The sequence below is a fragment of the Salvia miltiorrhiza genome, chromosome 4 (assembly GCF_028751815.1).
Source record: "Salvia miltiorrhiza cultivar Shanhuang (shh) chromosome 4, IMPLAD_Smil_shh, whole genome shotgun sequence".
Classification (NCBI taxonomy): Eukaryota; Viridiplantae; Streptophyta; class Magnoliopsida; order Lamiales; family Lamiaceae; genus Salvia; species Salvia miltiorrhiza.
Window position 1 is genome coordinate 1,301,691 of NC_080390.1, and position 21,773 is coordinate 1,323,463.

A 21,773-nucleotide genomic window follows, 5' to 3' on the forward strand; every position below is an offset into this window, starting at 1 on the left:
AACTAACTTGACACAAAATAATGTCGTTTTTTCAAATGACACGTTATTTTGTGTCATGACAACCGTCATTGTGTCACAATTTTTAGGGACGGATAGAGTAATTTTTTTAGGAGAATGTATAAAAATTAATTAAAAGTTCCAAAAACTAGTTCTAGACTATAGAAATATGCTTAAGGTTTATTTGTAATTTATTTGTTCATTTAATAAACGTTAAAAAAAAGCGAAGGCTCTTCACCAGTTGATTTAACAAAAATCGTTCTTTAGTCTGCTGCAGAATACTTAAACCGGATAAAACTGGAGGCACAATAACTGGAGAAGCGACTTCTCCCGCCCAAATACTCATGGCTCGTCTTCCAAAGTTCTGCACCAAATTAGACGTTGAGGCCTTTCCCCCAAATCAAATCAAAATCCAGCTATGGCGTCACGAACAGGTGAGTGAGTATATACAGAGTATACATACGGAGTAGTTTTTTTCAAACTAATTTAATCGGCGTATTTGCTTGTTAGTTGATCTCTGGGACGAAGTCGTAGCAGAAGAAGAAGAGAAACATCAGCGATCAGTTGGAGACTGGGAGCCAGCAATAGTTTACCGGAGGCAAAAGGCTGACGTTAAGAAAGATTTGCCGAGGTTTGTTTCTGTGTGCTAGATAAAAAAATTTGCAGAGGCAAAATCACTGGCGTTGATTTTGTCGATTATTCTGTTGGCAGGAGGCAATCGAATTCAGGCAGCGGGGACGGGAGCCGTAAGAGCTTTGCGCCGGTGAAGCGTGTGAGTTGGAATCGCTCGCTTTCCACTAGGTTTGTTTGCCATTATACTTGCAGCATTTTTGTGTTATTGCATTGGCATACGAGAGTGCTGATTGTTTTGGGGAGAGAGGTTTTGGTTTTATATGTTGGATGAAAATTCACTCTTCAGTTGAGTCGTTTGACTAAAATGCAAAGACATTTCGGGGCTTATGCGGTAATGAGCTTAATTTTAGCTGACTTTTCTTTCTTTACCTCTCTGTTTGTCTCTATGTTCTTTAGTAGTGGGCTTAAAGTAGCAGGAACTGGTAAGCACACTGTTCCTAATGAGATCATACCCATTCCAGATGATAATGTCTGTTAGCATGTTAGTTCAGTGTTCGAACAAAGTGATAAGTAGGTATTTCAATCTACATGAAAGAATTTAGGAAGAACAATGCAGGGTGGCGAAACATGAAAGCATTTGTGACTCTCCAATCTCAATAGTTTCTATTGGATTTGTATCCATCTTCCTCAGTACCTAATTGCTGGAAGATAGAGTAATTATAGAATATAGCTACTTGTAACAAACTGGATTGAACTGACTAAGCTGGAAGATGTATTTGAATTAGGTTATAAATTCCAAGGGTTATAGTAAGCAATAGCGGTACATGGTAAACTGTGTTGAGTGGACTAGAATGTGGACATAGTAATATAGAAATTTCAAGATGTGCTGGACATGAATGACTGTGATAAAAAAAAGTATAGTATACGACTGCATTTCATTGATACATTAAAACAAAAAAAAATATCATTAACTCATTCCAGTATACATAGTATATACTATAATACTAGTGTTTGTGCAAACAAACCATAGAAGCAAAGGTATGGCATTTGATACTAGTAAGTAGTAATATGCACTAAAATCTAATTATATGATTAAGATGGAAAATGGATTATTTAATAAACAAGAAAATTTATATATTTCATTTAATATTAGTTTGTGATTGGGCACAGCCAAATACTATTACGTATAACAGAAGTCTTGAACATGTGAGTTGACTACATTTTATTTTGTCTCGATGGGATTCCCAAGTAGCAACTACTAGACCAGGAGAGAACGATATAAGAATTCTGGTGAAAGAAATAGGTTTTTGCTTTCATAACAAGGCTGACGTGACAGATTCCTTGAAGAGTATTGGTCATGCACTCTGAGTGCTAGAGTAGCAGAAAAGTTGCATAGTAGACAAGTCTGATGAAGTGCCTAGGGCAAAGCATGCAGAGAGGTAAACGTATGAAAAGGACAAAAACAAGTGAGAATAATTAAGTGTAACCATTTATTTTACATAGAAGAGAGATTGGAGAATAGGGAATGCTAAAGGCCCTTTTATCAGTTATGGCTGCATTGTTAATGTGATTTTGTTACATGCTCTCACTTCCTTTGTTGCTAACTTCAGTCTCGAATGCTGTGCCACTATAATATTGGTTTCTGAGACCATCTTTGTTTGTCATCAATTTGAATGCTTACTCTTAAAAACTCTAGTTTTTTTATGTATCGATTTGACAAGGAAAAGAAATTTCTATGCTAACAGTTGACAAATGTTGGTTTCCATTGACAGAGGAAGGACAAGCATTGCTGCCAATGCATGCGTGGATCAACCAAAACATGGGAAAGCTAGGCGAAATGCTAAACCACCACTTCCTAGAGTATGGCCAGCCAATGCTGTTACCTTTTTCCGGTTTCACTTGCTACGTTGAGAAAATTTTGCCCTTTGGATTAGTATTATTTTTTTAATGACATTATTGGCATCAGTTGGTTCTTATTTTGTAATGGAGTAAAGTATCATGCACTTAAGGTATATTGGGACAGGCAACTGCTGGAATTATTAGAGTGAAATGATACTTAGAACCATTGTGTGATGAAAACCTATATTCTTTTCCTTCTCAGCATCTCCTTTGTCTGTTTGAACAGGGAAAAGGTGTAGAGCCTCCCAATTATAATAAAGAGCGAGCTTATTTTCAAGAGGTTGATGCTTTTGAATTACTAGAAGAAAGCCCCTCACCAAAGAAACCTAGTACCTGGACCATGGGCACCCAAGTTGATGAAGTTGTCATTCCCCATCTATCCTCAGTATTCCGAAAATGGCTGATGTCCAAGAAATTAAACCAAACATATGCATTTCCTGGCTCACTTTCAAAGATATTGGAAACTCCTGTTTCATCTTCAACCATAAAGACACCGGCAGAGGAATATCTAGGAGTTCAGTTGAACTTGGATTCTACTCAGCAAAGGCGTATATCAAGCTTGAGTGACAAGCCTTCATCCAGCATGCCCATTGAGGATGCATGTGAAGATATTGAGGTTGCAGTTAGTAAACTATCTCTGACTTCAGGACAATCTTCACTGGATGGTCATGGTTGGGATTCATTTTCAGCTCTTTTAAATGCTTGTGGTCAGTCAATCCCTTCAACACTGACTGACATGTTATCAAATTACTGGTTTGTTTTCTCTTCCTAAATCCTACTTTTTGGTATAATATTTTTCTTATCTCAGTCTGTATTGATTTTGAAATCTAGCATCCTTATGATTTACTGCTGCCAATTGAATTTATAATGATGAAACTCAAGTTTCTAGTTTTATGTGCATCAGCTCATCTTATCTCATTTTCTTGAGTTGGTCTGCCTTCTTTTGTGCCAATTTCATGGTATTTTCCTGATCATATGTCTCTGAATTTTATCTGGATTACGAGACGTTTGAAAAGGGAATCAACACTTCATTCTTTAGCATTTAGCTTAGAGTTTATTGGACTGTTAGGTTGCTTAATGTCCAGTTTTTAACTCTTACGTAACTCCAAGTACATTTAGCTATTAAATGTGTATTGTCAATATACTAGAGGAGTAGGAAGCCTAGTCCTGTTGTTTGGCTTGGTCTAAATCTAACTTACTGTTGACTGGGGAGAAAACTATTGTGAAATCAAGCTGGGGTTTATCTTGCAGATCGCTCCAGTCATTTCTCCTTGGTCTTAGAGTGAGTCCGTCTCTAAGCTTTAAAAGCTTGACATAGGAAGTAGGGTGTTTATGTGTGTAATCACTTTAGTTGACCTTCTTGTATATTATTGTGCAAGTGATGCAGCAAATTATAATTATACTTTGTGACTTCATGTTTGCTATTTTTTTTTATCTATATCCTATATTCTTATGTTTCTGATATTGTGGAAATATATTGTTTGAAATTAGTGAAGGAGAGGCTATCACCAAGGTTGGGGAAGGGACATATGGAGAAGCGTTTAAGATTGGCGATAAAGTTTGTAAAATTGTCCCATTTGGTGGAGATTCGCTAGTCAATGGAGAAGTGCAGAAGGTATAAATATTCATTGCTTTTACTTAAGCTGGAAACCATATAAAGTTGAATTATATGGGTCTATTTCTCTGGTGATTTACAACAATTGGCCATTTTTATAATGTTCTACAAGATCCTAGGATCAAAGTTACTTTCCTTGTTCTAAGACAATTCTTGTATCCTCTTCTAGCTTCTTTTAGGTTCCTGCTAATCTGACACTCTGTTCTTGTCATATTTGTTAGTGTGGCAGCTTGTAATATGATATCACCATAACTATCGTATCCTGTGATTGTTACATTTTGGATTAAGATCCATATTATGTATTAAAAGTCAAGTTTTTGATCCTACTACATTGACATGCTTCAGAAACCAGAAGAACTATTGGAGGAGGTTGTTCTTTCATGCACTCTCAATCACCTTAGAGGACTTGAGGCTGATGTATCTAATGCCTGCACTTCCTTCATACAGACCATCAAGTAAACTTTCTTTTTCTTTTTAACAGTATATATTACTATATTTTCTCTTTTATAAGCATATGCATGTTTGCTGGGCATTTTATTCTTTGGTAGTAGGAAAGGTCTTGATAAGGAAAACTGCTTGCTTTTGTTTTGTCATAGAGAGCATTTATTATTTATAGGCCATGCTGTTAGCTTTATTCTTATAATGTTGTAGTTACTTGATCTAATATGAGAAACTACCTTTTGGTTTAGGAAACTTGCTCTGTCTTTACAACTTAACACATATTCAGATATTAACCCTGAAATCAGTTGAAACTTGAAACATACATGAATCAATACTCATTGATTTGGCATACAGACTGAGAACTTGGCAAACATATATCATCAGGTTCCCCTGGTATCTGAAGTAGAAAAGGAATTATATTTTCAATTTGGATATTTGTTGTTCCTTGCCTCTATGCTGAATGCAAGTTTACAGAGTGTTTGGTATGTATTTTCTTGAAATGTAATGGCTTCAGTTTCTTATGTGTTAACTCATTTGACTCCTTTACAGGAATACTTGTTAATACATTGTTTCGCCAGGGCTTAGTGTAATTTCTGCTGTCAATATGATACCTAACCCTGTATTTTGACTTCAGTTAATTGCTGCCCTTTCTTTCTTCTATGCTTGATTTACAATTTGCATAGAAAATGTTATATGTACAGGATTCTACTTCCTGTTTTCCAATTTCCATAAAAAGTACTAGGATCTAGTTTATGGCTTGATCAACAACTTCACTAAGAAGAATTAAACCCAATTTACCATTTCATGTTGTCATAGCTTGAGGGTTTGTCAAGGATGTTACGATTTTAATCTAATAAGAGCATGGGACGACTGGGATGCGAAGAATAATTCAGAAAATGATAACCCTAAGGAATTTTCTTCGGATCAGGTATGCTTTCAACGACACTTTGGATTAGCTTTATCCTGTGCATAAAAATTGATTAATATATATATGTTCCGATTGTTGTTTGCCTTTTTTTTTGTTTTCTCTAAGTCAGCTGAGGATATTGTTTACAGTGTTATGTCGTTTTTGTTCAAGAACATGGTGGTCGGGATCTTGAAAGCTTTGTGCTTTTGAATTTTGATGAAGCACGAAGTTTATTAGTTCAGGTAGGAGTAAAATATGTCTTTTGAGGCTATATTAGTTTCTAAGCTTCACGAGCTTTAACTATATATTGCAGGTCACTTTGGCACTGGCTGTGGCAGAGGCTGCTTACGAATTTGAACATAGGGATTTGCACTGGTTCAGTTTTTATACATTCAATCATTGGCAAAACATATTATTTTCTGTTCCTTGATATTTTCTTCAAAAGAGTATATTTTGGACAGGGGTAACGTTCTGTTAACTCGGAAAGAGTCTGCTGCTTTGCTATTCATTCTTGATGGAAAGAAGTTACTAATAAAAACTTTTGGATTGGTCGCATCCATTATTGATTTCACCCTCTCAAGGATGAATACAGGTAAAAGATTATTTACTTATTTCCACTCTATGGCTCAGATTTCACAAAGACTAATACAGCAAAAGTTTGACGCTTCCACAGGGGAAGATATACTCTTTCTCGACCTATCATCGGACCCCGAGCTTTTTGAGGGTCCAAAAAGAGATATACAAGTAAGAAACCAAGTCATACTTATATGCTTTTGGTCGGACTTAGTGATAAAATGGTTCATAATATTAAATGCAGGCAGATACCTATAGGAAGATGAGGGATGTCACAGATGAATGTTGGGAAGGAAGGTAAAAATGTCACTGATTCCCCTTTCTTTTTAGCTTACCCACAATCATTACTCATGGATGCATTTTGATAGGTCGACTTGAAAGGTGTTGACGGGACTCGAACCCTAAACCTTTTCAGTCGTGAGGTCCTCAAAATTGTTGCATCTTTCACTTTTCTTAATTCAACAACTGTGAGAAGACCTCCTTTTATTATTCAAGCTTGAAAAACTCCGTATCATCTTATTCTGAGAACTCCTTTTGCCATCTTTTGCCCAGAGGTTAATTTTATTTTTATCTTTGGTAATGCTCTACAGTTTCCCGAAGACCAACGTGTTGTGGATTCAATACTTGGTAGATATCTTGCGACTGAAGAAATCCTTCGTAAGTCTTTTATTGGTAACTAATAGAGTTCGTTCAGTGTTTCCACATACATTTAAACTTGGTTGTGGTGTGTGGCTCACGAACTTTAATCTCACAGGAGAGAACTTCGAAAGATGAGAGAGAACTGCGCTCTCTGAAGAAACGCTTGAATACCTACGGTTCAGCTAAGGAGTGTGTGTATGATCCTTTCTTCAGCGACTTATTTATCAAAGAATCAAGTAGCAGTTGAAGAATGGTGTAAGTGTAACTGCAGGTATTTTGATGATTTAAGCTAAATTTTGTCGTATTTTTTTAGATTGGAAACCTTTTTGGTTTTCAGTCACTAACAATACTATACTGGTTTAGGTAGAAAACAAACAGTTATGGCAATCAAATTGTGCTGAAAATAATGTTAATATTGTTTTAGTAGAAAAATGGAATGTCTGCAAGAAAAATGGAGGCACTTGGTCCACTGCAATTGGTTTATTAAATTTTATTTGGATATTTATACAAGTGTTCGATATTCTTTTGTATATCGTATTTGTTTAAAATATTAATTTTTTCATTCTTTATAACTAGAGATAAAATTTGTTATATTTATATGCACATTTACAAAAACTCTTTTTTTACTATATATAGTATGTATTTTTCAGACTAAAACTTTATTTTTCTCTCTAAAACTTTAAACAAATACGATATATAGTGTGTTTTTCAGTCCATTTAAGAGTGTTTGGCATATAAGTTGAGATAAGGGGTGAATAAATAAAAGGGGTTATGGTAAAAAAATGGGTTATTGCCATAAAATACTGATAGTTTACTAATTTTCTGATTTATATCATCACCTCTTTTTTTGGCCAAAAAATACATGAATTTATAATTTGTTTGTAATTATCCCACCATTTATAATTTCGCCCAAATTAATCTGAGGTGGCAATCGGATTGCCAACATGACTGCCGGAATTGCCAACATGACTGCCGGAGATGCCAAATCACACATACACACACTTTTCTCTCTCTCTCTCTCTCTCTAACACACGCACACACCCACTGCGCCGCACACACACATGCACAGCCCTCCCCCTTCTTCCTTCTCTCCGGCGACGGCAGCGTCGCCGCCGCCGCCGCCCTCTCATCCTCTGTCTCACTCTCTCTCTTACCGCCTCTATCTCTATCTCTATCTCACACACACACATACACACACACAGAGACACAGACACACGCGCAACTATGGCTTCCTTCTCTTCAATTCAACCCGTCGCTCTCCTCTTCTATCCTCTGCACACACTCGATGTTCGGCCCGGCGAGCCCCCTCTCCGCCGCCCTCCCCAACCAGCAGAGCCCCCTCTCCGCCGCCCTACTCCATCAACAGAGCTCGACCTCCGCCGCCCTCCAGTTTCTCTCCTCGACCAAAACCACCAATTTCTTCAAAAATTCGACCAAAACCACCAATTTCACCATGCTCAATTATAGATTTGCAAATTGGAAGATTTTGGGTGAAGGCGACAGAGATCGAGAGGGGAAATAGTGGCGGCGGGGTTGGAGGAAGGGAAGGGCTCCGCCCGCTAAGCAGGAGAAGCGGCGGCGGCGGGAGTGGTGGAGGGAGACGGTCTGTTGGGTACTTAGGTTGGCCGTTGGGGGTAAGGGGCGGAGGGGTTTGGGTGGGGGGAGGAAGAGGACGGTCGTTTGGGGGGGGGGGAGGGGGGAAGAGGACGGTCTGGGGGTGGGGGTGGGCGGCGGAGGGGTTTGGGTGGGGGAGAGGAAGAGGACGGTCGCCGGGGAGGGGGGGGGGAAGAAGACGGTCTGGGGTGGGGATGGGGGATCATTCTCAAACAAATAAATTAAAGGCCACGTCAGTGCCACATAAGCTACGTAAATGACACATAAGTTTCGATTTCGTCGGAAATATTCACTGTGGGATAATTACAAATAAATTATAAATTCATGTATTTTTTGGCAAAAAAAAAGGTGATGATATAAATCAAAAAATTAGCAAACTTGATGTATTTTACGGCAATAACCCCGTAAAAAAGATACACGAATTTTGAAAAAACATTGTAATTTTCACATGAACTTTCAATTAAGCCAAAAAATACATAAATTTATATTTTTGTTGCAATTTTCACATGAGTTTGACATTCGATGAAATTAGAGCTTAGTTGGTAGTTAGAAGTTCACATGATGTTGATCTAACTTGTGATGATAAGGAGTATTTAGAAGTTCGAAGATCTAAGAAGACAAAAACTAATATATTTGACTTCATTTCAACAAGATGTGTTTAGAATAACAAGGGTTAGTGCATTAACTGTTTATGAAGAACAGGGCTTTAACAAGGAGTTATAGATAACAAGATGTGTTTAGAATACATCAGTAGAGATTTACAATAAGTTCTAATCTTATTATACTGAGTATCTTCACTTTATATTCCTTAAGTTCTAATCTTATTCTATTGAGTATCTTCACTTTATATTCCTCTAGAAGCGCCCCCCCCCCCCCAAAAAAAAAAAAAAAAAACTTCAATCTATCCCAAAGTCCACTTAAACCCAAGAAATCCTTTATATCTATTTTAATAGCTTAAACATGAGGAAAACCATACTTTTTGATAAATTACATAAGGAAAAAATAAAATAAAAATCGCACGACAGAAGACAGGTCTTAAGCATTAACTTCATATCGGCTATCGCTAGGCCAATACAGGCACTAGTACAAAATCCATACTTACTATAGAAGTACATGTATTGAAGATTTGAGTTTCACAAGAAGATATCTTACAGAGAGAGAGAGAGAGAGAGAGAGATTTTGACTACACTTTTCATACCTTGGCAATTGAAGAGATCAAAACAAATAAAAGCCATGCAAGAACAAGTGAAATGATGGTAATCTTAGTAGGCATTCTTCCTTGATCACTTCTCAACACCATGGCTTCATAAACCGGCCAGCTATTCGCCGCACCCACACTCGCCACAACCATTTGCCCCAACAACTCCTCTAAGCCTCTGCCTTTGAGAAACTGCAAGAATCCTCCCAAAACTGCAACCACATTTATGATAGCAGCCATTGATAAGGGCACAAACATGGGAGAGGAAACCCCAAACTCGAACTTCCCCTCGTCGTACCGTTTCCTCATCGCCTCGTCGTTCACTTTGTTCGTCACGTTGAATCCTCTCGCAGCAATGCCCAAGTGATTGCTTATGTATTCTAATGTCCCAAAGAGGTCGGAAGAAAGCCCCCTCACCAGCCACATTCTCTGATCGTTCCACCATCTTCGCGGCGTCCCGTTGGCTGCGACGAACTCCAGCAAGTCTTGCCCATAAGCACCGAGGAATAGAAACATGTTCAAGAAAAACCATGGATCCGAGGCCTAAGACATGTATGTAGTCAATACATTAGTTCGAATAAATTTATTAGGAAAAAGATGGAGGAAAGGCAAGATAGGGAAACATATGAGTGTATTTAAATGGAGAAGATCATGTGGCATTCTAACTAGCATGTGGAATAAAATTATTAGGAAATTAAATTGAATTGAAACCTTAAATGCTATATATTCCATCCATCCACGATATCGTTTCTACTTTTGCCATTTTGATCTGTCAATGATATTTTTTCTACTTCCATTTATAGTAGTAGAGTCTACAGAATTCCACTCACAATAATAGTGGGACTCAAACTTCACTCACAACAATATCACTATCATCAATTACTATCCACCACGTTGTTAAGACTCATGCCGTCACAAAGTGGAAACAATATCGTGGACGGATGGAGTATAAGTTTAGTATTCATTTTGAAATAAAATAAAGTTTAGTAACCAATTTTAATCTAAGTACCATAATACTTTAATAACACTTTATGAAAATTGAAACAAGGATATATATGCACTCATATGAGCTCATTGTTGAAATAGGACCGTAACCAATTTTAATCCAAGTACCATAGTACTTTCAATGTTTTCGAAAATAGGACTATATGTTACGCAATTTGAAAATGGAGACTATAACTTCCATTTTTTACATTTACACTATTATATGTCCTCCTATCATATAGGAGTGTAAATGCAAAAAATGGAAGTTACAGTCTCCATTTTCAAATTCCGTAACATATAGTCCTATTTTCAAAAATATTAAAAGTTGCGGTCCTGTTTTATGATTTAATCCGCAATTGGGTTACATGATAGCTTACATGATAACCTACTTTATGATGGGGGGGCCACATGGTGTAAAGATGCTGCAGTGGGGTTACACGATAGCTTACACGATAGCTTACATGATATTTGTTATGTTAATGGCTCGTGTAAAACACGCGCCTTTTATAAATGAACAAATGGGCTACACGATAGAACGTGTAGCCCTCGTGTAAGTTGCTCCCGCAACGCTTACACGATAGCACATTTACACGATAGGGCTATCGTGTAGCCGTTGTGAGTGCTCTAACAATTAGCTCGCACTCATATAGGGTGATTCAAATGATTCCAGAATATATGAAAAGTTATGAATTGTGTAATCAATGCACTACTAGTCAAACAATGTAAACATTTCAAACAAAACTAGTGTGGAATTAGAGCATTACCTTAGGGAAAATGGAGATATTGATGAGCATGGTTATTTGAGGAAGGAAGGCATAGACCATGATGGGAATTGACCAAGAGGGTCCAAAAGCATAGTAAGAGTAGCCATGAGCCATCAATGAGCCTATATGCCTTGTTCCAAATGTCAAGGGGCAATGCTTCGACAGAGTCACTTCAAGAAGGCCAACACTCCATCGTTTGGTTTGGGTTACAACTTCATTTAGGGAAATAGGCATCTCAGCCAGAAATGCTGGCCTTGTAGGGTTGCAAAATATAGACTTCCATCCCTCACAATGTAGCCTAAAACCGGTGTAGAAGTCCTCCACTAAGGAGCCATATCGAAACCCTATCTACAAATATGTAAAACCCAATTTTCATGTATTTAATAGTAATAATTAAGTTGTTTGTTCGCATGATTTTATTTAAATGAAAGTATATCATGAATTTTTCGTCAATTAACCCATAAATTTATCAATCAAAGAGAACACACTCTGAGTGAATATAAATTTGCAGCCTCAAGTGTGTGTGTGTTGACTAGGGTTGTAAACAAATTAAGTCGCTCGCGAACTATTCGAGGCTTGGTAGTATTCGACTTGTTAGCTCGTGAGCAAGTTCGTTAAGTGATTCAACTTGAAAAATATAAATTATTAGTAGATACAACTTATATTTGTCCACTAAAATTAATAATAAGTGTATTAAATCTCTAATTAACTATGTTTGTTATAAGAAAATAATTAATATATTCATTATTTTGAATGAGATAATTTATTTCAAAAGAAAAACAATCAATATTTTGAATATAAACATAAATTTGGAAAGTTCGTATAAACTCGATTAAGCTCGCGAACCTCAAAGTATTCGGTAAATAAAGTTTAGGATTCGATTCGATACTAAACGAATCAAACCTGAGCTCACCACTATTCGGTTCGGCTTGGTTCGATTACACCTCTAGCGTTGACCTAGCGGTAGATGGGTAATATCCAAGGCTTGGTGATCCTGAGTTCGAGTCCAACGTCGTGCAGTCTTTAAATTTCTTTACTTATTTTGTGTAATTTATCAAAAAAAGAAAGAAAAGAAATTTGCAGCCTCAACTTTAATTTAGTTTTGATGTGTCTTAAACTATGATAAACTAGTATTAATTAATCATTAAATGAAGTGAAGTAAAGACTAACCTTGGAGCCCCAGTTGGTGTCCTTCTCATAGTCACATCTTGTAACATCATGAGCCAGCTCTAGAATAGCTTCATCTTTGATGTGGCCGTCGACAACGTGATCCGGGCCGAGGCGTGGATCTCTCGGCCCGATCACGGAAGACGGGCCGCCGAAGAAGGCTCTGCGGTTGAAGAAGGTGCCGGTGCCGAAGTAGTCCGGGCCGGCAAGCCCGTTTAATCCCTCAGGATTGATATGAAACATGCGCTTAAACTCGGATGCATATGTATCAGCTTGGTTGATCCCATGAAATCGAACAGGAAACTGAACATATCCTAGGTTGTGATGAACTGATTTGTCCATGAAATAGCACAGCATTTTGTGGGGCGTGGATGGATCGTTGGAGATCATGTCGCAGTCCAACGTCAAGATTATTGGAGCATTTCTCATCACGGCTGATACTCGTAGCTTCAAACAACATAGGCTTTCATCATATTATATTTCATCTTTTAAAAAAAACAATGCTAAACATATGTTTTCACTTTAAAAACTTTGAAAATAATTTATTTATGCGTTGTCTTATACTCCCTCCGTCCGCGATATCATTTCCACATTGTGGACGGCGCGGATTTTAAGAAAACTGGTGAACAGTAGTAAATAGTAGTGAGTGGAGTTTGAGTCTCACTATTGTTGTGAGTGGAAGTTTATAGACCATACTTCTATAAATGAAAGTGGAAACGATATCACGGATAGATCGAAATGGTAAATGTGGAAATGATACCGTGGACGGAGGGAGTAGAATTTGGTGACCGAACAGTGAGTGACCTCACCAAAACCCTAAATTCTAAGAATTCGACAAGGTGGCTCATCATTTCGTTAGCTTTTAGAGCTAATTGTTAAAACTGGACCGCATCTTTCGGTGTTTTCAGAAAGAGGACTATATGTTGCAGAATTTGAAAATGAGGACTATATGTTACGAAATTTGAAAATGAAGACTATAGCTTCTATTTTTTACATTTACACTCCTATTTCGGGTCGTGATGGAAGCTATAGTTCTCATTTTGTGGCGTTAAATAGGAGTGTAAATGTAAAAAATGAAACCTATAGTCTCCATTTTCGAATTTCGTAATATATAGTCTTTATTTTTAAATTTCGTAACATATAGTCCTCTCTTTGAAAAACACTAAAAGTTACGGTCCTATTTTAACAATTAGCTCTCAGATTTTTTACAAGAGAAAATTGGAGACAAATTATGATTAACCCTTGGTATGTATTTGTCTTACCAAAGCATTGAGGGCTCCGGCCTTGAAATGATGGTGTGTTGTGTGACTCTTCTGTCGGGATACGTAGATGAGATTGGGCATCCAACAGCTTGCATCATCTATGTCTTCACCACTTTGGAGAAGAACCTGTTGTAATAAATACTTGTGTATACATATGAAACTCACTACCAAGATGAAGAGACTGTTTAATTGTTTAAGCTTATTTTAGAGAGTTGTCTCAAAAGTAATTTATAAATTGTCAATGGATAACTGAGCTTATAAGTTAGAGAGAAAAAATTAAAGAGAAATGAATCTGGAAGGGGATATGTTGGATATGACAAACCATGCATAGTAGGATTATTATTGGGTAAATATCATGAAAACATCTGAAGTATATCCGTTTTATCAAAAATACCTTGAAACTTTCAAAATATTCTCTAAACCCTCAAGCTATCAGATTTTTATCAAATATATTCCGCATCTATTTTTCGATCACAAAAAATGTGATGTGACTCGCCGAATGCCACAATGTAATTTATATTCTATTTTTTTTAAATGCAATGGCAAAAACGACATCGTTTCGTACCATATCATTTAAAAAAAAATTCACTCCTTTCGTGTTTGAAATTCACGCTAATAACCTAAAATTAGCGATAAACATGATAGAATATGGTACGAAACAAACTCATTTTTTCCATGTCATTTAAAAAAAATAGAATATAAATTATATTGTGGCATCCGACGAGCCGCATCACGTTTCTGGTAACCGAAAAATAGATGCGGGATATATTTGATAAAATCTGATAGTTTGAGGGTTTAGAGAACGTTTCAAAAGTTTCAGGGTATTTTTGATAAAGTGAGTATAGTTCAGGAATTTTCATGATATTTACCCATTATTATTGCTTATAAGGTTATACTATATAAAACAATAAGTTGGGGGGTTGAGAAACTTATTTCTTGAAGCTTATAAGTTAGTGGAACTTATTTTTACAACTATAAATTGTATTTAGAAGCTTATTTTGTCAAACACTTACGAGCCTATAAAACATTTTAAAGAACTTATAAACTGAGTCAAACATTTTGTAAGATTAACGAATTATCGATACGTAACCTCAACGACAGCAGGATGATTGAGGGAAGTGAAATCTTTTCCCCATCTGGTAAAGGCACTGCTACTTCTGTATTCATCAGCAATGTATCCTTTCTCAACTACATCTTCCACTCTTCTTCTCATATCTTCATACACCTCCTGCAATATAAAATTTGTGGTGAATCATCACTTTCTATTTCTAGACATGTATTTGTCAAGTAATTCAAATCTAGTTATGCATACTTTTCATCAGCTATAAATTAATATCTCATTTTGTATCACTAGTAAGAAGATCACAATTCATAATTCCACTTTTTATGCACAATTCTAAAACTACCAATATTGTTAAATACTAATAAATCCTAACAGATTAAATTATTGAATTTGTCGTTATATGTAATGAAATAAAATACATTGTTACACAATTTTCACAAAATCGTGTAATAATGTATTTTTGCACTGTTAGACTATTTTCACAGATGCATGTAACAATGTTAAAAGTATGTAATTATGAAAAACTGTGTAACCATGTAAAATTATTTTACACGCTTTTTGTGAACTGTGTAAATTGAAAAAAGTACATGTAACAATGTATTTTACATTGTTACGCGATGTGTGGGTATTTTGATCACAGTGGCTACTATTTTCACAATTTTCTCTATATGAATATAATTTTCTTTTACCAAATAATTTTAGCTAGAACAGGGTGTTGTCTCTTTCTACAATTATTTAGATGGCACTGATATTTCTGTTATTATTGTAAGAGGTATGATTATTTAAAGTAAGTCATATTCATGTTATATTTTCATATACTATATACATTCGTGAATATATCAATTAATTATGATGCCTATAAATGATTATTACTACGTAGATAAACTCATATTTTGAATATTGATAATTTGATACTAATGTCTGGGAATAATAGTTATATCCCTTTCTTACTACTTGGAAGTCGAATATACTCCCTCCGTTCCTGAAATGGCTTCCTCTTTGGGGACGACACGGGTTTTAATAAAAAGTTGTAAAGTGTATTGATAGTGGAGAAAAAGTGATACTCCCTCCGTTCCACCATTTTAGTCCCCTCCCACTTTTCACACATATTAAGAAAATGCATTTAATTTTTATATTTTTATCTTTTATACCCTTATTTATTATTTTCACACATCCTTTTCACATTTAAGTGAAGCATTAAATAAGGTTAATTTAGTAAAAATAATATTTTTATATAGTATTAATTAGTAAAATGGACTATCTTTTTGGGACATCTCAAAATGAAATAAGGGACTAAAATGGTGGGACGGAGGGAGTATAATTATTATTGGAAGTTGTGAAAAATGTTATAATTAGTATTGGGAGTGGTGAAAAGTGAAAAATAAGAATAAATAAAGTATTATTAGTGGTGGGGTAGGTTTCCAAAAATGGAAAGAAAGAAAGAGGAAGTTATTTGGGGGACGTCCCAAAATGGAAAAAGAGGAAGTTATTTTAGGGACGGAGGGAGCATATGACATTTTTTTTGTTCCTTTTCTCTATGCTAATATTACATTTTTATTAGTATTGTATTATGATAATACACACGCTAGTTGAAAACCCACAATATTAACTCAGGCATTAATAATAAGACATGCAAAAAGAAAGCTTTTTATCTTCCAATTAACCACGTGAAAATTATTCATCATTCATCAATGCGATAACCACAAATTCCAATATCAAAGGCAATGAGTCATATTATTCTTAACATTTGACTTGAGGTACTATCTCAATGGTAACGACAAAACTCAATATTTTTAAATTGAAGAATGAGTCACTCTCTTTTCCCTCCATACCAATAGAAAAATTAGCCAATGAGCCAAAATACCAATTGTTTTTTTATTTGGAGTACTAAATACTCCTTCCGTTCCGCAGAAATTGATCAGTATTCCTTTTCGAATTGTTCCGCAAAGTTTGAACACTTTTCTCATATGACAAAAGTTTTTCCCTTTATTCACTTTTTTACTTTCATCTACTATACTTAACACATACTAACTCCTTAAAATCTGTATCGAAGAGAAATTATTCAAGCTTCGAGTAATAATTGTGATTTGATCAATACTATAATATCCTACTTGGTTCCACCAAGCACAAATTAAATTATTTCTTACAAAAGCCGTAAGTGGACCAAATTGCTCGATGTGGACCTAAAGTTATAGATAATATATATATATTTTTAATTTCGTCTTCGTCTTCTACCTTATAACCAAACTTGGATTTCATAAATATACGAAACAACCAATCAATAAGAGGGGAAAAAAAAAAAAAAAAAGTTACCTTAATTTTCTCAGTTTTGGAATCAAACGTGGCAAAACCCGACCCGAAATACGCTTCGGGGCAGCGCTGCATGATCCGATTCTCCTTGCAAAACGGCAGCCACTTCTTCGCAAACTCGGCAGCTTGCATCAAAGCAAACAGAGTCAGCTCCGACGCTCCGTCGTCGGAGATGAACACGGACAGCTTCTCCGGCGGATAGTCGTAGGCCATGGCCGACAGGGCGGTGGCGGCCACCCTCATCGGCGGCTCCTTGGACGCGTCCGCCGTGCATACGAACACGTCGAGCGCCGGGAGCTCCCGCGGCGGGTGGAGGAGGTTCTCGGGGAAGGGGTGCGAGGCGACGGGGTTGACGCGGAAGGCCTGCGAGTTCAGCCACATGAAAGCGAGGGTGATGTCGGCGGCGAGCATGGAGAGGGATATGAAGAGCGAGGAGCCGGCGGCGGCGGGGCGGAGGAGGGCGGTTGCATGGCGGTAGAGTAGGGCGGAGACGGCGGCGGAGTAGAGAAGTGCAAACACCCGGTTGGGGATGCGGCGGGGGAGGGGTGTGGAGGAGTGGAGTGGGAGTGTGGTTTTGCTTTCCATTTTTCCTTTGTTTCCCTTTCTCCTCAGTAATGGGTTTTTTACTAGGGGATATATAACCATTTTGAAAGATAAAATTTAAAAGATATTTATATTTTATAAAAAGATTAATTGCATATAAATTACTGAACTTTCAACAAATTATCATTTTGCACATGAACTTTAAAATCTTTATTAAAATTACGTAACTATTAATTTCTTCACATTTGGCATATTTATTCATTTTCTGACCAAACTTTGGATCTAAAATTCTCATTTCTCATTTTCCCTAAAAAAAAAAGAATCTATTACAGATAAATATTTCTTTTATGAAAACTAAGTAGTTAAAATCAAAATCTTTCATTAGCCACAATCTTTTTGTTAGAGTTTAAAACCAAAATTTACCCAAAGTTCATGGTTTTACAAGCAATCAATACAAAAATAAATTCACTTGCCCCAACTTATTTTATAATAATCTTATAAGTTCAATTATCTAAATACATGACAAGTTATAAGTTCTTGAAAAATTACACCTCATGAGCTGTTGGAGCTTGTAAACTCTTTAAAATAAGCTTAGATACACACCCTCTTAAAGTTAAAACAAAAAAGTTCGGTGCATTTGGATCCTCTCACCTAAAAATGAAGAAATGGATTGCTCAAAACTTTTGCTTCCTTCTATGCATCAGCGCATAAATTTCGAAAAACCAGAACTTGGAAAGCTAATTCTCCAACATAAACAAATAGATGATATTTAACAAGAAATTCCAATGCAACAGTTAGCATTCGATGGCTCTTCTGATATTATAATCATTTACTTGGGGGTGGGGGTTAAAGCAATTAAAAATCATTATTTAAACTAAAAATCATATTTATGAAGTTAAATGGAAGAACCAGTGAAAGCAAAGAGTACCATGAGTTGATCAAATCCCAGATTCTTGTTTTTCTGGCACCCAGATTTATATATTGCATCGCATCCATTTTTCTAGCTACGACAAGTTTCTTCAAAGAAGCTTCCACTACCACATATATAGTAGACACCAAAGAAGTAGCAACGTACCACCAACGTCATCTTTTCTGGTCGTAAGCAGCTATGTTTTGGGGTTCACATTCAGGGCTGAGTAGACGAACTAACAAAGCTGTGGTTGCACTCATGGAGACAGCACCACAAGCAGCCCACCTAAGAGTTCGAGGAACTGTTATTCTAGGACCTGCATTGCCATCAAAACAAGATAAATCAACACATTCGAAAATGATTGCGATGAAGACCATGATGGAGCCTTGAACAATGCAAATCAAGCAATTTCTTAGTAAACTCAATCAAACTTGCAATAGGAGTTCCTTGATCTCTTATTTTCCAGACATTGTAAATGGATTGCTCAACTATGGGGAAGTCCGAAGCATAATTTTACTTTGACTAAGGGGGCGTTTACTTTTCATGATTGATCTAATATATGATTGATTTTTTATATTAGCTCAAATGATAGAATATGAATGGCCTTGGGATATCTCATAGTTCCAATCCATCTTAGTAAACGCCCCCTACGAGAATGGGGACACACTGATCATCTCATCAACCTAAAGGATCTAAGCATGCAGGAGCAGGCATGTTGTAATGCAGAAAAAGGCAATATGCATGCATCATAATCACACATTTTAGGACTTTGCAAAATTAATCCTATATACAGATCACGTGCCTCTGAGTGTCTTGAACATGAAAAGATGAGTACTATTCAGAAAAAAGTTACATTCCCAGAACTACTCGATACACCTAGCGGGATTTATATCCCTTTAATCATGTATGTGTTATACAAGTACAAGCAAGCCTTTGTTTAAAGTTAAGCAAGTGGGTTACCAACAACAGAAAAGCTCTCACCATTCTCCAGAGGTTGTTTGATTCGATATTTAAGAAAAGAAATAAGTTGGCAATTTAAACCAATCATGGAATTGATATTCATGTTGGGCTTAATAATTAGTTCACTTTATGAATAAAATGGCAGAAAAGAATGAAGAAGAACAAAATAATATAATTGGTAAACTTTCTCCCTGCCTTGGCACGGAACTGATGAACCAAGCATTATGCCAAAATAATAATGAATGGCCATCCATCCCCGTCAAATAGAAAGGAAAGGTTTAATAACAAGATATTCTAAGCAATGGGATTAGTATAAAGACAAACCATAATACAAGCGGCAGAGCGTCCAAAAGCCCAATGCTCCTCCGACTGAACAAATGCCAGCAGTGTGCCTCATCAGCCGCGAACATGGTTTTGCATCCGACCGCATCAATTCTCCATCAGAGAATCCAAGCATACGCCTTAGAGCCATTGTCTATTCTGCTTCAATTGCTTTGCCTTCCAATTGAATACCTGTGTGGTTGGTCGACAATGGCGGTCAAAAGAAATTCTTTTCATGAACTTAACAATCTCTAGCTTAATCTCGATGGGTATCAATGTTAATATATCAAAAGAACTCAAGTCCAGAAGCAATCACATCTTGAACTCGTCTCGATAAAAGTTGTAGTAATAAGAAAGAAACATTCAAGTAGAAGAAGCTCTAACAATCTACAATTATACACAACAAAAATTGGTAATGTTGATTGTCACATTTAATTAAAGCGTTATACTATTTCTACAAGCACACTATCATACTAAGTGGTAGTGATCGTTCTAAATTTTGAACACATTCAAAGAAAAGATGCAATTTCATAGCTAGCTATAGATTCTGAATGTTCGTCGAGTTCAGAGTAGAACGATGGATCTTGGCGAGAAGGGAAGCCGGCGGTGACGGGGTCTCCGAAATCCTAAACCCTGCTGTCACGCAGGCGTAATTTTTGAACAAGGAAATACTAGCGTTCATACTAAAATACAAATCGACAGCAATTTAGTTAAACCATTCACTTAAAAAGCATCCTAAGCTCCTCAATTCAAGCTACATGAATAAAATAAGTATCCTACAGAACTGATTCTGCTGTTAAAAATTAAAGAAACACCAAAATTGAGAACTTATTCCATGAAATACCATCACAAGTGAATAACAAATAAAATCAGTCGGATGTCAAAGTTGAGAACCTATACAAATTGAAACTGCATTTGGCTTACACACACTGACACGCACAGAGACAGAGAGGGAGAGAGAGCTTGTCGTGCGGCGACGACTGCTGGCGGGCGGCGACAGCTGGAGGCGCGGCAGCTACTGGTGCGGCTGGAGGGCGCTCTGTTCTAGTGCTGCGGACGATGACGGCAACTGCTGGGATGTTGCGGGACACGGCGGCGGCAAGAGAGAGAGAGAAGAGTTCGCGTGCGTGACTCAGGAGCAGCGATTAGGAATTTAGGATTTAGGAGAATTAGGGATTTTTAGTCATTTAGCTAGGGATCTCCTTATCATTTATCAATTACAATTACAATAATACTCCCTCCTTCCAATATGTCACTTTACTTTCGACACGAATTTTAATAAAATGTAATTAAAATTAATATGCCACTTTACTTTCGATACGGATTTTAATAAAATGTAATTGAAATTGATAGTGGAGTAATGGTCTCACTTTAAAATTAAGTGGAATGGTGTAGACCCTACTACTAAAAATGAATGTGACATATTTTTTGTGAACGGATGAAAAAGAAAATTATGACATATCTTTGATGGACGAAGAGAGTAATAAACTAGAAATTATAATTAAAAATATATATTATAATATAAATTTTTAAAAAATTGGTTATTCGGTTAACCTGAAAGAATTACATATTTATATAGTACATTTTATTTCAAGTTTGTCAATTACAATTTCTTTCGCGACGTAGAGGTGATGATATCATGTACTCCCTTCATCTTTAAATAAATGTCATAATGTAGAAAATTTTTTGGCCCATTTTAAGTGTCATATTGTGAAATTTTAGGGGGGTATTCGTTGTGGATTTCCACAGACTTTAAAAAGTCCATGGAATTTAAATTCCATGGAATTCACATAGATTCCAGACGATTTTCAAAGAATTCGTGGTTGGATTTCACCCCGATTTTCATTGATTTTCGAAGATTTTACGGGATAATTTTGGAATTGAATTCCATGAAACCAGCGCCCGCTAGAAGAGACCCAGCACCCGCGGAGTCCCAGCACCCGCTGGAAACCCAGCGACCGCTGAGTTCCAGCGAGCGCTGGAAGTGTGGTACTGGCTGACCATAATAAGCTCTGCGTTAATTGTCTGGCTGA

The 21,773-nt window shown here is 36.6% G+C and overlaps 3 protein-coding genes across 6 annotated transcripts; 1 reads left to right on the forward strand and 2 right to left on the reverse strand.

Annotated features, from left to right (window-relative positions):
• Window positions 1-293: 293 nt before the first annotated feature.
• On the forward strand, window positions 294-7,113 carry LOC131022079 (serine/threonine-protein kinase haspin homolog). 2 transcript variants are annotated; one of them, XM_057951465.1, is made up of 15 exons: window positions 294-431; window positions 508-628; window positions 709-798; window positions 2,343-2,430; window positions 2,696-3,222; window positions 3,961-4,084; window positions 4,430-4,539; window positions 5,342-5,453; window positions 5,582-5,674; window positions 5,746-5,807; window positions 5,894-6,024; window positions 6,106-6,176; window positions 6,250-6,302; window positions 6,596-6,677; window positions 6,760-7,113. In XM_057951465.1, the coding sequence occupies exons 1-15, from the start codon at window positions 416-418 to the stop codon at window positions 6,889-6,891; spliced, it is 1,812 nt and encodes a 603-aa protein (XP_057807448.1). In that variant the 5' UTR covers window positions 294-415; the 3' UTR covers window positions 6,892-7,113. The 2 variants fall into 2 exon arrangements, with proteins under 2 accessions (XP_057807448.1, XP_057807449.1); XM_057951466.1 differs by having other exon boundaries at window positions 6,596-6,662.
• A 2,176-nt stretch (window positions 7,114-9,289) lies between these two features.
• Window positions 9,290-17,651, reverse strand: LOC131022080 (cellulose synthase-like protein G3). The gene is made up of 6 exons (XM_057951467.1): window positions 17,010-17,651; window positions 14,724-14,861; window positions 13,634-13,759; window positions 12,375-12,818; window positions 11,205-11,552; window positions 9,290-9,999 (listed from the first exon to the last, which is right to left on the reverse strand). The coding sequence occupies exons 1-6, from the start codon at window positions 17,649-17,651 to the stop codon at window positions 9,451-9,453; spliced, it is 2,247 nt and encodes a 748-aa protein (XP_057807450.1). The 3' UTR covers window positions 9,290-9,450.
• On the reverse strand, window positions 16,994-20,916 carry LOC131022081 (uncharacterized). 3 transcript variants are annotated; one of them, XM_057951471.1, is made up of 3 exons: window positions 20,635-20,916; window positions 19,744-19,932; window positions 16,994-18,775 (listed from the first exon to the last, which is right to left on the reverse strand). In XM_057951471.1, exons 2-3 carry the CDS (start codon window positions 19,889-19,891, stop codon window positions 18,633-18,635), a joined length of 291 nt encoding a protein of 96 aa, XP_057807454.1. In that variant the 5' UTR covers window positions 19,892-19,932; window positions 20,635-20,916; the 3' UTR covers window positions 16,994-18,632. The 3 variants fall into 3 exon arrangements, with proteins under 3 accessions (XP_057807454.1, XP_057807452.1, XP_057807451.1); XM_057951469.1 differs by having other exon boundaries at window positions 20,681-20,914; XM_057951468.1 differs by having other exon boundaries at window positions 20,665-20,914.
• Window positions 20,917-21,773: the final 857 nt, after the last annotated feature.